We start from the raw sequence: 17,952 nt of genomic DNA on the forward strand, positions 1-17,952 counted from the left end.
ACCGGTGGGACCCACTACTAGTATTTGCACTGTGAAGTATGAAACTTACGTGGTTCTTCGTGTACGTGGCATACGAGCAATGGCAAAAATCGGTGACACACTGTCATTGCCCTTAGATAGGAAACTGGGTGTGGAATCGGCAGCGTATTGACTGCCAAGTCCACGACGTCGGTCGTACTGGTTTGATTCCGAGGCGGCCGACTGGGTCAGTCCACAATAATCGTGTATAATACTATCGTGTACCGCTAAAGAGACGCGATCACGCGAACGAAGAATGACTTGTCCCGATTCCAGGTGCGAAATCGATTTCCTGATATATTTTTTTTCTCTCGCTGGTTGTCGTTCATGGTTTCATCGGAGCTGTTGAACGCGTAATCGATGGAACGGAATGCCATCCGATCCATCCAAGCCAGCCTGCTGCGGACTTGCCGTGTTTTGTCACCGTGGAATGGTGGACTCCAAGGCGATGGATCCATCGTGCAGCCGTGCATGAGGTGATCACTGCATCTTTTGGCTTATGCCTATACTCGCCAGCCAAATTTAAAATTTTTAACCTTAAATTTAAAGTTGATTTTAAGAGTTTTTTTATTAAAGTTTATTTTTCAGCCTTTACTTATAGATTGATAAGAACACATATATAGAAGTTTTGATAAGAACACATATATAGAAGTTTCATTTCAGGTCTCCAAGTCGACAACGGTTAGATGTGTTATCCCAAATATTGTACTGGTGTGATTATGATGAATAAGAGCAACACCGGCTTCAGCCAACAGGAGTAACGCTATTACCTATCAGATAAGGGGTCTGAATCTGTATAAAAATCATTGTCTCCGTCTCTTTTACTTCAATCTCGTATATACCCTGGTAACAACGATCCCTACAGTATGCAAAATATCATAGTTACGATCTCAAACATCGACAATAATTATTAATGTTTTAGACAAAGATATAGTTTTCAAAATATGTCTTTCACTATACCTAAATGTGTGTTTATTTTTATTATAATACTGTATTTGTCTTTAAACTGAATATTTTTAAGTTATAAAAATTTAAATTAAACCTTATCTAAATCATTAAAAATTATGAAACCAGAGGAGGGAGTAGCTCGTTAACTCCTAGCCAAGTAAGACTTTTACTGCTGTTAAGGTTAGGACAAGGAGAGTCGCTCATTATCTACTCTAGAGTTGTACAGAAAAAGACCGAACTGAAAAGACTGAGATTGAGACCAAGAAATTGGGTGAAATACCAAATTTTGTTCAGTCAATTTGGTTAGTCTCCTTAACTGAATAGACGAAAAAACCGAATTAACAAAATATGTCTAAATGCAACCTACAATCCACTAAGTTCAATAGGATTAAACTCTAATTTTCATATCCATACTTCTTCTAGGCATGCAACATAATAAAAGTCTTTACTCATACGTGCTTATGGTTTTTTTATTTTTATTTTTGTGTTAAAAATTTTCATTATTTCTTTGCATATATAAAAAAGTTGTTAAATTTCAGACAGAACCGAGACCGAGATTGAATTTGTCAGTCCTGATATTTTTACATTGAACCAAAATGACCGAAAAACCGACACCGAATACCCACCCTGTTCCACCCTTTCCATTATGCATCCAACGGTGATGTGCTAAACTTGCAGTCACTGTGGGGATTTTCCTTCTTTTTTTCAGCCAATCACAGTGGAGTTTCCCGTTTCACCACCAACCTTCGTCTCCGCCGCCTCCGCCTCTCTCCTTCCCCCTCGTTGTCCGCTTCCACCCAAACCAAACCCAAACCCAACTTGCGAAACCCCAACGAATCCCCCCCAAAACACCCACCCAGTCAAACACTCCCCAACTCCGATCCCCACCCCCATGGCGTCGGAGATCGAGGTGCTCGAGGACACCACCACCACGATGGCCGCCTCCGCCGCCCCCGTGGCGCCCGCGTCCCCATCCCCATCCCCCGCCGCCGCTGCCGACGGCGAGGAGGGGGAGGGGCCGGCCCCTGCGGCGGAGGACGACTCGCTGAAGAACGACGTGTACACGGCGGCGGCGTACGGCGATCTGGAGAAGCTGCAGCGGCTGGTGGAGGGGGAGGGCCACCCGGTCACGGAGCCCGACGGCCTCGGCTACCACGCGCTCCAGTGGGCCGCCCTCAACAACCGCGTCGCCGCCGCGCAGTACATCCTCGAGGTTTTCCCCCCTCCTGCTTCCCGCCCGAGCGTCTCGCGATTTGGCTGGCCTTCGTGTAGTCGTTGTTTGCTAGCTAGCGAGGGATTTGGGTAGGGGTTTGGTAGGATGCGTCATCAACCAATGCACTTTATGAGCCGCAATTTTATATGTTTTTGAACCGTGGGCTGCTTGTTGTTATACTGAGTTGGCTAGGTGTATTCACTTTTAGCTCATTGGCTGGTGTTTTGGATACCAAATTACCAGTGCCTGTGGTTGAATTACTCCAGGTTTGTGAACAATTTTGTTGGTGGCCAACTGCATTAGGTGAATATGGAGGGTTTGGGACTGCTGCAAGCTGTTATAGCTGGAAATTGATGTGCTTTTAGTAGGTTTCGGATGTTTATATGACCTGGAGATGATGCCAGTTTTTCAGTATCTCATTTTGTATGTTGTAGGCTTGAATAGAAATGGAACTAGTGAGACTGTGCTTTGGTTTATCCCTGAATTTTCATATGGATGTATGTTTATTTTTTCCATTGGATCATTGAGAATGTGGACATGCTTACTGCTGGATAAAGCAGATGAGAATTCAGCTGGCCTGTGCAGCGCCCTTGAGGTGTTTCCGTTTAAGTCTTCTTTTCCTTTTAATCTTAAGATCATGAGTGTATGGTAGGCTCAGTATAGTCTGAATAAGAAAGGTTACTAATTGTGTGCCTACTAAGTGCATGAATAAACTCGCACATAACATGCATACTTTGATGGTACCAGGAATTTATCTTGATTGTGGTATGTAGTCAGAGTATGTTATTCTCTGCATGTAGACGAAGTATCACTATGCTATTCAGTGAGCGCATTCTGCACATATAATTTTGTTTGACCGGACTATGATTTTGTGCTTGGTCTTTGAACAGCATGGAGCAGATGTAAATGCTGTGGACCACACTGGGCAAACAGCACTTCACTGGAGTGCTGTACGGGGACACATCCAAGTTGCTGAGCTTCTTCTGAAAGAAGGAGCTAAGGTGGATGTTGCTGATTTATACGGTTATCAGGTCTGAATTTGACTTCCCTTCTGTATTTTGGTCCCTGTTTTCCTGGTTTGTTGCTTTGGTTGTCCAATGTTGGTTCATGATTCTGAAAGACAACTAAGTATTGTTGGATATTTGTTTGCCAAGTTAACTGTTGTATCCACACTAGGGGATCAGGGATTTCCAGTATATAAATAAATAAATAAATAAATAAATTTAACCTATGAATTCTCTAGGTAAAATGAAAAGCAAGAATCAACAACTTTTGTCTATGGCAGTGAATTTGTTAAAAACTCTATACTGCTGTTTGCAGGCAACACATGTTGCAGCGCAGTATGGCCAGACAGCATTTATTTATCATATTGTTGCGAAGTGGAATGCTGATCCAGATGTCCCTGATAATGATGGAAGAAGCCCACTGCACTGGTTTGTACCTTGTTCTCTACATTTATCATTATCTTATGTTGCACTGGAGTAGTAGTTTCTACCAGTGCACTTAGTAATGCATGTCCCCATAAACCTTCAGTGCCCCTTATATTTCTTTCTCTCTCTCTCTCTGTTTTTTTTGGCATATTACCTTGTAGGGCTGCTTACAAGGGATTTGCGGATTCTATACGTCTCCTTTTGTATTTGGATGCTTATAGGGGGCGGCAGGATAAAGAAGGCATGTGCTAAATATCTATTTCCATTATTACCTGTACTGCTGTGCACATAACAGTGTAAACCAATGGCTTAGCCATATCTCCAATTATATCAGTACACTTCAGAGCATGAGATTTACTTCTTTACTACAATGCTGCCCCTAGGTTGTACCCCTTTACATTGGGCTGCTATTAGGGGGAACCTGGAGGCATGCACTGTGCTAGTTCAGGCTGGCAAAAAGGATGACTTGATGGTGAAGGATAAGACTGGTCTAACTCCAGCACAGCTTGCTGCTGATAAGAGTCATCTGCAAGTTGCATTTTTTCTTGTAAGTAACATGAACCATGGCATTTCTGTTTTTGTATTATAGCCATTCTTTTGTAGAGCCCAATGCATTAAGCCATTAACAGTTCATCTACTAGAGATTCTGCCAAGTTACTTAATATGATTTGCGTAATGATGTTTACTAATAGGAAACATTTTTCTTCATCATTTTAGGTTTTATATTCCTTCTGACTTATAAATTCTTTAGAGCTGAGTTTCATGTCTCCATGATGAGGTGTTATTGGTGTAATTCACTGATTATGCATAATTGCATACATAAGCTTTCTGAACTTTGTAGTTTCCCTGTAGATTCAGTACAAGAAGCTGCAAAATTCTATGACTTCTACACATGGAAATGATATTATTGACCAGAAATGTCATAAACTAGCATAAGACATAAAACTATGTAACCAAGGAGGCAAAATGCTACTCTTTGTTGTGACTTTGCTGATGCTTATATGCTCTTATATATTTTTATTATAGATTCGTTGTGAGTTTGGGAACCGAAATGATTTCCTGACTTTTTGTGATTGCACATGTAGATTAATATCCTTTTCACTAATTCATTATTGTTAATCTAGCTAATGTCATAAGAGTGGTCATATTGACCTTGAGGTGAAAGAATATTACTGGTATTTCAAGAGAGAATCTACTGGAAGATGATCCTTTTGATGATACTTGTTTATTTAGACAGAAACAAGACTTGATTTGATGATTGCTTGCAGGACAATGCTAAAAGGGTATATGATAGAGGATGTGATGGGAATACCAATTTTGGAAAGCTATCGAAACTGGGGCTAGCTCCTGTACTTTGGTGTATCATTGTTGGCTTGCTTGCTACATATATACACTCTGTTATATCAGGTAAGTACCATTTCCAATGTCGCTCACTCCATTTGATCTCCCACGATGCAGTATTTACTACATTTCATTCTTTCAGGTCAATATATCATGGATATGACAGCACCATTTGGGCTGTTTGCATGGTCAGGAGTTTTCCTTGCAACTGCTGGCCTAGTCATGTTCTATAAATGTAGCAGGTACTTACGAAAATGAAAATTAGTTGGCAGTTAGTATTAAAAGTTGAAAACTCAAGATAGCATGGGGACATATTGCCAGCATGTTGATTCTTGTCAGATACTGCCTTCACAAATTTCAATATAGTAACACAATTCATTATATATTTTTTCATGTTGACGCATTTTACATCAGCTGACCTGCTTATCAGAAATGTGGTAGATGTTTTACTTATATGGTTATGCCCTTCTGTTCTTGCATTCTTTATCTGTTGAGCATTTTACTGTGTGTAAATAGCCTGCTATTCTTCTGTTACCTACCCCCATGATCGCCAGATGAGATATGCAGCATTTATTGATTATCCTTTAGCTGCATCATGACATTGGCCTATGCTATCTGCAGGAAAGATCCTGGCTACATTAAAGCAAATATACGAGATTCACAAAATCAAAGGGATGATGTAAGTTTGAAATATTAGCTTAGTTAATATAGCTTTCTACAGGCACATTTATCTTCTCTTTGGACTCGTGTGAATCTTGTTTGATTCATTTCCAGACTTAAAGCCAAACAATATATCCAAAATTTCACAATCCTAATCATGAGAATTTATTCCTTTAGGAACCTTTGTTGAAGTTGGAGTTAGACAATCCCGCACTTCTGTCTGGTAACTGGTCACAGCTTTGTATAACATGCAAAGTAAGTACAGCATTGTCGATTAGTTTTCTCTTTGCTAGGTTGATATTTGGGCCTCTGATTCCAAGGGTTATTCTACAGATTGTGAGACCTGTTCGTTCGAAGCATTGTTCTACATGTGATCGCTGTGTTGAGCAGTTTGACCATCACTGCCCTTGGGTATCTAATTGCATTGGCAAGGTACTTACGTTCTTTTGGGTATCACTGTGTTGAGTAGTGATCAAACATGGTTGTCATCTCTTCTGGAGATGAAATGGATAACTTATGTCTTAAAATGCTGAACTTTTAATGCAGAAGATTATGTTGCTATGTATATCTTAAGAAAGTTGCTATAACATTATGAAGAGCTCTGTGCTCTACAATACAATCTCTCTTTTTTGGTAGCTTTTCGTTTGAATGTTTTTCCCTGCCGGATACCTTCTTGTCCTTTGGTCTGATCTATAGTGCACTGTAACTGCAGAAGAACAAATGGGAATTCTTCATGTTCATCACTCTAGAAGTTTTTGCAATGATCATTACTGGTTCTGCTGCCATTATAAGTATTGTCTGCTAAGTCCTTTGTGGTTCTGTCCTTAATAATTTGGAGTGAAAAAAAATTTCCATAAGCCTCAATGCTGTTTTTGTCACAGGGATGGTAAGAGATCCGGCTTCTCCAGCATCCTTTATTCCTTGGCTCAGCTATTCTGCTTTTAACCATACTGGGGCACTTTCCTTTTTCATAATGGACCTCTTCCTTTTCTTCGGTGTTGCAGTTCTAGCAGTAGTCCAGGCATCTCAGGTATGTAAAGGTTGAATTTAGCTTGCTACTTGATCTTTTTTTTTCTCATGAGAAACCAACCTATTTTTGACCTGATAATGGAAAAAACCAGGAAGCATGTTTATTGTCTTTACAACCATCAGTAAATGTTCTGTAATACAAAGTTTCATATAGAAACTTCTCTGCTGATTTTATGAGGGTTTGCCCCAGAAATTTGTGAAGCCTTGCTGGATTTGTCAAATGAACATGTCATAATTATATAGTTCATGTGTGTATCCCCTATAAAGTTTGGATACAGTAGAAGTAACATTGAATTTTAGGCAATGAAATTGCTGTGATACATAATTCAGTAGCAAAACTGATATTCCAATTACGAGATAGAGTTGAAGTCAGTAGATGCCAGGTATTATCTGGCTTATTTGATCTATTAATTAGTTTTCTGTGATGTTTCTATATACGACAGATCTTTCCATCTGGTAGCTATAACTTTTTCAGAATGGACACGAGGACTTGAGGAGCATTTTTTCTGTTCTGTTTTATGACGTGTTCATGCCTTACTTCCATCTCCCATGCAGATAGCGAAGAACATTACAACAAACGAGATGGCAAATTCCATGAGATACAGTTATCTAAGAGGTCCAGGTGGAAGATTCAGAAACCCATTTGACCATGGAGCGCGCAAGAACTGCTCAGAATTCTTGTTAAATGGATACAATGAGGACATTGAACGTCTTGATCATACGTCACACACTGATGAGGAAATGGGAATGATACAGATGACAAACGCAGTCTCGCAGAATGGCGAGGGCCCTTCCCACCATGGTAACGGCACTGGCCATTCTTGTGCTGAATCACATGCTCACTCAAAATCTCAGAGTCAAGTAAGTTCATCTCAGTGTTGTGACCACAGTAAGAAGACCGATAGAACACCATTGGGCCTAGGGTTGGGCCTTGGACGAAACAGTGCTTCCCGGCAGTATGTCCGGTCTCTTCTCCCATTGTGATTTGTTATATGCAGATCATGTGTGTGCTCTCTGTAGATTGTATGTGTTCATGCTGAGGCTCCATTATTTATTTAGCTGCTTGTAACATACCACATAGATTTCGCTAGCTTACGTTAATATTGTTGGGGTGCTAGCTGTGTGAAAATTCAGATCTATTAGATCCAGTATTTTTTGTGGTGAATACATAGGAGATGAAGGTAGCAAGGTGCTCATGAATATCCGCTGATCCGCAGTTCAGAAATGTCTTGTAGCTCCTGAAAAGAGGGCAACAATTTTGTGCAGATGCAGCAGCATGAAACATCTTCATTGCTGTGTCCCTTGGTGTCAATAGAACTCCAGCATTTTAGCTTCTGGATCTTACATCTGTGGGAAAATGTAGTTGTAAACTAAGATAATTGTAAATTTATTAGCAAATTCAGTGTGGCATAAGGTGCTTTCTGTAATTCATTCATGTTCTTGCTTTAGGATATTCTTCAGATGAGAAGGTTCTGTTCAGTACTATAGTGTGATACCCAATTGCTAACTGTTGTATACTGGTGTTCTCTTTTTTTGCGAGGATATATTGCTGTTTTCTGTGCCGAGTACATTGTTTTGTAGTGATTTAAGAATTTAGATACTCTTGTTGTGATCTATAGCTGTACTGACAGTCCAGAAAGTTGTAATAACAAACAAATATCTGAACTCTTGACGTGTTATGAACTCTCGTAGGACCTACGAATGGATGATGCATCCGTTCGAAAATATAGGTACTTGTGCATGGTTTTTAAATGTATACGGACGATATGCATATTTTTGGAACAGAGAGAGTAATAGTTTTTTTTTTCCAGTTATTCCCCATTTAACGTATCTAGCACTGGCAGTACGACATTGCTTGCAGCTTGTATCTGAGTATCTCGAGTTAATCACTTTTTAGCCCATGAACATTCAGTTCAGGAGTGAGGAGTATGGTACCTCATGATTTTTAAGAGAAGGATGGCCTTGTCGGCTTGTCCCCACCAGTGGATGGCTGGCTGTGGCCGGAGAGGACCAAAGAAGTTTGCAACTCTTCCCTGCTTCCATGTTACCGACACTTATAAATAAATTCTTAAATTTAAAATACACAAGAATTTCAAGTTCATGCAGAATTTTCCCTGTATTGAAAACTGAAACATCTCTGCCTATCTAATCTAAAACTGAAAAACAAATAAAAAGAAAGAAACTTTAGAACTCGCAACTTGGGCTCGGTCCAGCTCCAGCCTCCAGGACCCAGATGCCCTCGTGGTCCAGATCACCCGGCCCGGCCCATCCTACCTCATCATCACGCAACGCAACAACACTGACCTACCCAGACAGCGTACCCCCTTCCTTCTCCCGCCGCCGCTCCAAAACCCCCACCTCTAAAACCCTCGCCGGCGGCGCACCCCCACCCAAGCTGAGCGGCCAAACCCTCGACACGCATCGTCAGCAGCAGCAGCCGCCGGAGAAGTAACCGCCGCCGCCGCGGTGGGAGAGAGAGAGAGAGGGAGATGGGGATCTTCGAGCCGTTCCGCGCCATCGGGTACATCACGGCCGGCGGCGTGCCCTTCTCCGTGCAGCGCCTCGGCACCGAGACCTTCGTCGCCGTCAGCGTCGGCAAGGCCTTCCACGTCTACAACGTGAGCTGCTTTCTCCCCGCTCGTCTCCCACCCCCACGCCGCCCTACCACCGTCCACCCTTGGCCTTGTGTGCTCGCGTCTCAAATCGGAGTAGCTTACGGGGAGCTTGGTGGAGCGAGTTGATCTGGTACAAGTTAGAACGCGTGATTTGAGATGCTTTGGAGCGGTGATTGTGTATTTAAGTCATGGTTCGAGCTCAGGGGCTAGTTACTGATTGTGGTATTAGCTCAATGCGATTTGCTCACTACTACCTCGATTCAATCGAGCTGCTTCATTGTACATATGAGCTTTAACGCTAGCCTCTCTCACCTTGCATAGTTTTCTGATGTAGCTAACTCATTTTTAGAAACTAACTGGACTTATTTCTTGTTTTGCAGTGTGCTAAACTGAATTTGGTCCTTTCTGGTAAGTCTGTTATTTTTTTTGGGGCTATGTGAAGATTCTTCATGTATAGCTTTTTTCCTTATGGTTTTATGTGATCGAAGGACCTCAATTGCCCAAGAAGATCCGTGCTCTTGCATCGTACAAGGATTATACATTTGCTGCGTATGGAAGTGATATCGCTGTTTTCAAACGAACTGATCAGGTGAGGGCGTTACTGTGCTTGCAATAGCAGATCTTGCATTATCGTGTTAGTTACTACTAGTACTAGTTACTTGTTTAGGTGATTGAGGCAACCATTCATATTATTACTGGTAAAAGCAGGGGCTTGGTGTTCTTATCTAAATATTATTACTGGTTCACTTGAGGTTGCTACATTTTGGAGATAGTCAGATAATGTGCTCCTATAATATTTGAAACTGGAAATTTGAATAGTTTCTGAATGAAATGGTTCTTTCAAACTCCCAAAAAGGATATCCAAATGCTACATTTTATGCCCATCAACTGCTACAGGATTCCTCTCAATCAGACAATTCTTTTTTATGTTCTAACTGGATCTCTTTCAATCAGGTGGTTACTTGGAGCAAACATGAAGAAAAGATCAATATATTATACCCATTTGGAGAATACATTCTAAGTGCAGATATTAAGGGGAATGTATTTATATGGTCCTTCAGAGGATCAGAGCCAAATAGTGAGCCTGTTGGGAACATATCATTGGGAGACAAGTTTACACCAACTTGCATTATGCATCCTGATACTTATCTAAATAAGGCAAGTGGAGTTTCCTTTGCTTTGGAGATAGTTTAGAGGTCAAATTTATTGTGCATTCAATTCCATTTCTGGTAATAAATCTAATCTGGTCTTACGTTAGGTCATCATTGGAAGCGAAGAGGGTCCCTTGCAGCTTTGGAATATCAGCACTAAGAAGAAACTTTACGAGTTTAAGGGTTGGAACTCATCAGTATGTTGTTGTGTTTCTTCACCTGCCCTTGATGTTGTTGCAGTCGGATGTTCTGATGGAACAATTCATGTTCATAATATACGATATGATGAAGAGTTGATGTCTTTCAATCATCAAATTCGTGGTGCTGTGACTGCATTGTCATTTCGAACAGGTGTTTTGATCGACTTGTTGTAAATTAGAACCTTTATTAACATTTTTCACCAGATTATTACAAGAATGGAAATGTCCAATCAAAATCCTGATATATTCATTTTTCCTTGCCTGTCGGTTTAGTCCTGTAATCTGTTCTTGACTGTGAATACTCAAATGACTTGTTAGAAAGCTTGTCATATTAAGATGGAACTGGCAGTTTTGGCACCACCTAATAATTATATGTTAGATTCAGTTCAGGAAATGCTGCTGTTGCATTTTTTTTCTATGATACAGATTTCATACATGAGCTGAAGTGTTTCATATATTCTTTTACCAGATGGGCAACCTCTTCTGGCCTCTGGAGGATCGTCAGGTGTTATTAGTATATGGAATCTTGAGAAAAGGCGCCTTCATTCTGTTATCCGGGAGGCCCATGATGCTTCTATAGTTTCACTTCATTTTTTCGCGAATGAGCCTATTTTGATGAGCTCGGCTTCTGATAATTCAATAAAGGTAAGTGTCAAGCTTAAAAGCTGTTGTACAGAAACATGCAAAGGTCCAAAGCTGCATGCAGCTAGTACTTAACCAGATGTGAGGCATCAACTGTACACTTAGTAGCGGTGAGAATGATTCAGCACATTAAAATCGTGCCTTTGTGCTGCACCAACCAGTTGTACTCTCCTGAATGTCTATGGTATTTCAGTGTTAGCCTTTTATTAGTGAGGTATTCCAGGATCCTCACTAGAAACAAACTAGCCAGGAAAGATGAAATTTATACTGGTCTGGAATTGGCATTACCATGTCAAATAAAGTTTTATCAGCTGCAAAACGTTACATCAGTTTATCTTGATAGTCCAGTAATCTAATATGCTGTTTACCAGATGTGGATATTTGATACTAATGATGGAGATGCTCGTTTGTTACGATTTCGAAGTGGCCATAGTGCTCCACCACGGTGCATTAGGTGATAAATGTTTCAATCATGTCTTGCTTTTTTTGAAAAAAAAATCAGTTGGATATTTTATTAGTAGTAACCATACTTCTGTCGATAGATTCTACGGCAATGGAAAATGCATCTTATCTGCTGGTCAAGATCGTGCCTTTCGCCTTTTTTCAGTTGTCCAGGTAACTCACTGTCTTTAACTTTTATATGAAGCACATCTCCTACTTTCGAGGAACTTATTAGGAACATGGCGGTGATACATCATGATTAACATTCTAGGTGTATGTTTTTACATCAATTAGGATGCTGAGTCTGTTATTTGTCATTTCTTCAATACTCTCTGGTCTAATAAAACTGTATAATGGTTCTATTCTGATCAACCATGCTAAGGCATGTGACCTTTTATAAGTTTATTCATGTTTTAGGCATACTATTGTTTCAGCGGACTTACACCTTTATAACTATTATTTTATTATTAACTGGTCTGCTCCCATTTTCTTCTAAAAAAATTGAATCTATCCTAGCCTTCATTAGTAAGGTGGATATTTCTGTGTGACAACAATATGAGCATAGCAGTGAGAGCAGAAATGAAACTTCAATTCCTATCACTTCCGACATTCTTCCTTGTTTTTCTTTCTGTTGAGGTGTTGAGTGAACTATGGAAATACTATTCATCAGATGCGTTTGGTTTTCGCTGAATCCTGCATGTTTACGTTCTTATCAGGATGCCTTGCCTCTTTGAGAAAAAGGAAACGTTAGCTTAGCTCACTATTTAATTCTATTGACACAACTATTTGTTGACAGGATCAACAAAGCAGAGAACTTTCTCAAAGACATGTGTCAAAAAGGGCAAAAAAGCTTGGATTAAAGGTATGGATTTGATTACTACATTTATTCCCTACCTATTTGTTTTTCCTTCTCTAAGATGTTAAAACTTCTCTGTCATGCAGGAGGAAGAGATCAAGCTGAAACCAGTTATTGCATTTGATTGTGGTACTCTTTTGGTCTTTGCAATACTTCTGTTGCTTTTACTAATGACATATATAGGGATACTGTTCTTCCACTTCTGTTTTTCTGAATAAATACAAGTCACTGGCAGTAATGATACTGTTTTCTATTTTTATGCTACCAATAAATATTCTACCAGTACTATGTCCATTGAAAGTAGCATCAGACAGGGAAGTGCACCCTTTTTTCTCCTTGGTAGAGAAATTGCTTGTATTCCAATGGAAACAACTACATTCTGGAAATTATAAACATGCCATTACAAAGGAGCACATGTGGAGAGCAGCGGCAACAGAAATAAGAGTTGAAGAAGTGGATAAACTTTTGTAGTAAGATGTAGGATGCCTATTGTACAACAGACGACCCCCATTTCATAGTGCAGTTTCTTTTAGTTCTTCAGAACTATCTGATTTTACTGCTGCTATGACCTTTGTCAAAGTCAATGAAAGTGTGACCTCTGAAGATTTTCCAATTGGGGCCTTTTAATATTGCCTGTCAGTATTCATAATCTATTAGGACATTGCAATGTGAATATTTTAATAAATGCTTTTTATGTTTGTGGAATGAAAATGGCACCCAGAAACTATGTCCTCCAACATCTTTGATCTGGTCATTTGCTTAGCGCTTGTGTAACAAAGTGTTTCATTATGTTTGGCAGCTGTGCATTGTAAACTGGTTGCTGATTTGCACCCTTTTCTTTTTATATTTTTGCCTGTATGAAAAAAAAAACTATAACTTAAGCTGAGAAACCTTCTGCTTCTGTTATCAGCTGAGATACGCTCACGTGATTGGTGTAACGTTGTTACCTGCCATACGGATACTCCACAAGCGTATGTATGGCGTCTACAGAACTTTGTCATTGGGGAGCATATTCTGACACCGTCATCAGGCAGCAAGTCACCAATTAAGGTAATGCATGTTTTCTTAAATTGCATGTATGGAATTTTCATTTTAGACTAGATCAATGTGACCTTTCTTTGAATTAGCTTTCACAAGTTGGAGTTTACAAGTGTTCCATTATTTTGTTTTTTAATCTTTTTCTGACAGGCTTGTGCAATAAGTGCATGTGGAAATTTTACTTTCTTGGGCACTGAAGGTGGCTGGATCGAAAAATTTAACCTGCAATCGGGGATTAGTCGTGGCAGTTATATTGATACATCGTTGGCAATTAAGCGTGCACATGACGGAGAAGTTGTTGGATTAGCGTGTGATGCTACAAATGGCTCTCTTATTAGTGCTGGATACGGTGGTGATATTAAGGTTCCATGCTCTCTTGCTTTTTAATTCTATTGTAAATCCTGTGGCATGCTGTAATTATACAAACTACAAACAGCCTTTTACTGCACATTTTACAGAGTGGTGTTGTGCACTTTGTTTCATCTTTATGTCCTCAGCTGGGTAATTTGATTCTTAATGCTGATCTTCTAGTCCTACAATAAGGAATTGCATATTGCTGCAAATACCAGCTATTTGTCTGCATATGTTTGAACTTATCTTTACAAGTATAATGTGAACTTTTATCCATGACAATATTACTTACCTATAGGATTGTCCCCTCTTGCAGGTTTGGGATTTTAAAAGTTGCAAGCTAAAATCCAGACTGGATATTGGTAAATCTGTCACCAAGATTGCATACCACCGGGCAAATGGTAGTATTTAACATATTTGATTATTCTCGTGTAGAATTCTATGCCCAATTAACAGTCTTATGCTATTTTATGTCAGGTCTTCTTGCTACTGTAGCAGATGATATGGTGCTTATATTGTTTGATACAGTAGCAATGAAAATGGTCCGTAGATTCGAAGGCCATACGGACCGTGTTACTGATTTGTGTTTCAGTGAGGATGGAAAATGGCTCATCTCATCGAGTATGGATGGGACTCTTAGAATATGGGATATCAGTTTAGCAAGGCAGATTGATGCAATGCATGTCGATGTATCTATAACATCTCTCTCTATGTCTCCTAATATGGATGTGTTGGCAACCACCCATGTTGATCAAAATGGTGTCTATCTTTGGTAAGCTTCTTTAGCATTTACTTGTGCTCACCATGTTCGTTTTGTAGACCTTTTATGCAGATCTAAGTTAATTTTGGAGATATCATTTAGCAAAATATTAGATAAGCTTTCCATCTGTTATTACTCCCGCAAAATCATGACATGGCTCATTTGGCAAATAAACAATTTTATCTGTCCATCCTGTAGTTGATGACATGGTACTGAAATTATGTACCATCAGTTGCAAGTAAACAATCAAACCACCTCAGAGTACAAAAGAGGATGAGGTTCATCCTGGAAGATCTACCTTTGTTTTTGAAATATTATCAGCACAGCGTTGAGAAAATTTGCTCTCGTAAGTCAGTCTCCAGTGTGCTGGTTTTTTAGCACATCATGTGGGGCCAACTTAACCAATTGCACATTGTTTTCCAACAAAGTACTTTCTTCCCAATGGTGTCTTCCCATTCTTGTTTTTGCCACTAACAAACCACCTCAGTATTGACATCCCATCAAATTCTGTCTGCGTGTCTGTTCAGAGCCTTCAAGTACCATTCTACCATCCCCATCAAGTTCTGTCTGTTCAGAGCCTCCAAAGTGCCATTCTACCCCTTGTCTTATTCCCTTCCTCAAGTACCAACCATTGTGCCTCTAGTGGCAGCCCCTTCCTGTCACCTCCGGTCCTCAGCAGCTAGCATGCCATAGCTGGTCAAAACCCCTTGTCCAGATGGGGTGGGGTGAAAATGGCAAAGCGAGAAGTTCCCAAATGGACCAATGGAAAAAAGTGGCACAGTTGATAACTGGACTTCTCTTAGTGGCATAATTTCTCGTAATATTCACTTGAAAATACGTTGGCCTGCTTGAATGTCGGCGCTGTGGTTAGAACCACTTGAATGTGGTAGCTTGTAGCTGTTCCCTTCTACTCCAGAATATTATACTATTATGAATAACAGATATAGTATGCAGTGTTCTGTATTTTATTCTTTCTGATATACAATCCGCTGTGTTTCTTTCTAATTTTGACAGGGTTAATCAAGCTTTGTTCTCACCGTCAACAAATGTTGATAATTATTCAAGTGGTAAACATGTCAGAAATGTGCATTTGCCCACTGTTTCATCAACAGAAAAATCTGAGGAAGAGCCCATTCATATTTCAGAAGATTCAAAAGAAAGTAAAGTTAAACCTTATGTTATAATGGATCACCAAATACCAAATATGATCACCCTCTCTTTGCTTCCCAAGAGTCAATGGCAAAGTCTGGCGAATCTTGACATTATAAAGGTATACTTTTTTACATTGCAAGTGACAATTGTGTGACCTGCATCACTATGCTACTTTGAATTATAATGTTTTTTTTTGTTTAAAGGAACAACTAAATAAGTTCTCATCATATTTCTGCGTCTTCAGGTTCGGAATAAACCAATTGAGCCACCAAAGAAACCTGAGAAGGCGCCTTTTTTCTTGCCCACAGTTCCATCCCTTTCGGGGGAGATATTATTTGAGCCTGCGGCGAACAGTAAAGAAACAGACAGCAGTACTGAGGACACAAGTCACAAAAAAATGGCTGACCTCTCCTCTCACTTTAGTCGGCTGTTACAATCCTGTGGAGATACAAAGAATTGTGAGTGTTTATAGGCATATTTGCTCAAGTTTACCTTATTTCATGGTTTAGCTCATTGATTAGACTACAAGGAGATGCTGTCCATACCGTTGCTTCACATACTTCACTTGCTGCTTCTATTAAGTCGTTATGTAGTGCCATATTTTGCCGACAGAAGCATGGTCAAAACCGGGAGATATTTGTTAGTGTTGTGGCCTGTGCTGCTGATGCTTGTCATGGTTGAGATGCTGACTCTTGATCTGTTTTACAGATTCGGCATTTACTGACTACCTAAAAGGCTTATCACCATCATCTTTAGATATGGAACTACGAGTGCTACAGTTAATCGATGATGAGCCACAAAATTTGGAGCAGAGACCTGAACTTCAATCCATTTCATTGCTGTTGGACTACTTCACACATGAGCTTTCCTGCAGGAATAACTTTGAGTTTGTTCAGGCTGTTCTCAAATTGTTTTTGAAGGTATACACTGTTATATATTGTTCACTCTGTTCTGTTATTTTTGTAAAAGAATAAAAAAACTCTGTTATGAAAATTTCTCACAGGGTATATATGGTATGTATTTTTTTTCCTAAACTTGATTTTTGCCTTTCCTGGAAGCAGATACATGGTGAAACGATACGGCGTCACTCAATGCTTCAGGACAAAGTGAAGAAGCTTCTAGATGTCCAGAGCTTAGTTTGGCAGAAGATAGACAAAGTGTTTCAGAGTGCACGATGCATGGTTACATTCCTCAGCAACTCACAGTTTTAGTAGCAGGTGATTTCTTTGTCATTTGATATGCCAAATGGTTTCGTCTCTTTCACCGATACTGCTTGTTTTGATCTTTGCTTTTGCCAAAAGATTTACTATTTTGTATTAATTAGTTGGTGCTAAAATATTTTCAGATACCGGCCTGCCAGCATTATGTTTATCTAGTAGTAGCGAAAGGTGGTTTCTTCTGCAGTTTATCTTCCATAACTCGATTATTTCCTTGTCACTCGCAGGTTGGTGTGGGGCTTCTTTGTGGCTGTTGTACCATTCTCTTCTGTCTTACCATACCGTCTGTCATGGACTCAGGGATTCAGGGTAAAGCTACAAGGCGTCTGCGTGCTGTTGACAACGATATGCACCAGCAGTACTTCAGGATCATGAGACAACAATTTTGTAGTTCTGTTATTTATTGTTGCATTCTTTTGTAACATACTGAATTACTGATGTATCGACACCGTTTTGCAACAAAAAAGAAAAGGAATGTCATGATTGATATTTTAATTTTTGGTGGGTGCTATAGCATTCAGCAAAACTATCGTGACAGACTTTTGATTTCTCGAGAACAATGGCGATGGCCCTGATAGGATCTCTCTATTCTCTAACCTACATGATGCTCAGTTTTCGTATGCATACAACTAATTTGGAGAGATCTCAAGAGTACAATATTTCGGACATTTCGGTCGACGCTTCGTTGTTTACTTTGGTTATTAAGAGGGCTTGTACTTCCAAAAAAAACATAAGAATGTGTGCAACTCAGCATTTATCTTAGGTTATGGGGGAGAATTTCATTACATTCAAGCGACTGCAAATTAAACCAGTAATTTTCTGGCCTACGGTTTCAACGGTGAAAATGATCTCCAGGCTCTATACTCCACTACTCCCGAACATTTATGAAA

The 17,952-nt window shown here is 39.8% G+C and overlaps 2 protein-coding genes across 3 annotated transcripts; both read left to right on the top strand.

The window, feature by feature from the left end:
- Window positions 1-1,737: 1,737 nt before the first annotated feature.
- On the top strand, window positions 1,738-8,181 carry LOC127777200 (protein S-acyltransferase 24-like). 2 transcript variants are annotated; one of them, XM_052303746.1, is made up of 13 exons: window positions 1,742-2,179; window positions 3,070-3,210; window positions 3,500-3,612; window positions 3,771-3,850; window positions 3,993-4,156; window positions 4,878-5,016; window positions 5,093-5,192; window positions 5,572-5,629; window positions 5,788-5,865; window positions 5,944-6,042; window positions 6,323-6,401; window positions 6,492-6,640; window positions 7,195-8,181. In XM_052303746.1, the coding sequence occupies exons 1-13, from the start codon at window positions 1,859-1,861 to the stop codon at window positions 7,621-7,623; spliced, it is 1,950 nt and encodes a 649-aa protein (XP_052159706.1). In that variant the 5' UTR covers window positions 1,742-1,858; the 3' UTR covers window positions 7,624-8,181. The 2 variants fall into 2 exon arrangements, with proteins under 2 accessions (XP_052159707.1, XP_052159706.1); XM_052303747.1 differs by lacking the exons at window positions 6,323-6,401; window positions 7,195-8,181 and having other exon boundaries at window positions 1,738-2,179; window positions 6,492-6,627.
- A 770-nt stretch (window positions 8,182-8,951) lies between these two features.
- Window positions 8,952-17,680, top strand: LOC127776261 (U3 small nucleolar RNA-associated protein 21 homolog). Its single transcript, XM_052302626.1, has 19 exons — window positions 8,952-9,257; window positions 9,635-9,662; window positions 9,743-9,843; window positions 10,209-10,412; window positions 10,513-10,756; window positions 11,075-11,250; window positions 11,619-11,701; window positions 11,790-11,862; window positions 12,485-12,550; window positions 12,631-12,673; window positions 13,455-13,594; window positions 13,733-13,945; window positions 14,250-14,334; window positions 14,411-14,705; window positions 15,708-15,963; window positions 16,090-16,303; window positions 16,554-16,765; window positions 16,907-17,062; window positions 17,290-17,680. Exons 1-18 carry the CDS (start codon window positions 9,129-9,131, stop codon window positions 17,054-17,056), a joined length of 2,712 nt encoding a protein of 903 aa, XP_052158586.1. The 5' UTR covers window positions 8,952-9,128; the 3' UTR covers window positions 17,057-17,062; window positions 17,290-17,680.
- Window positions 17,681-17,952: the final 272 nt, after the last annotated feature.

Source organism: Oryza glaberrima, chromosome 6 (genome assembly GCF_000147395.1).
Source record: "Oryza glaberrima chromosome 6, OglaRS2, whole genome shotgun sequence".
Classification (NCBI taxonomy): domain Eukaryota; kingdom Viridiplantae; phylum Streptophyta; class Magnoliopsida; order Poales; family Poaceae; genus Oryza; species Oryza glaberrima.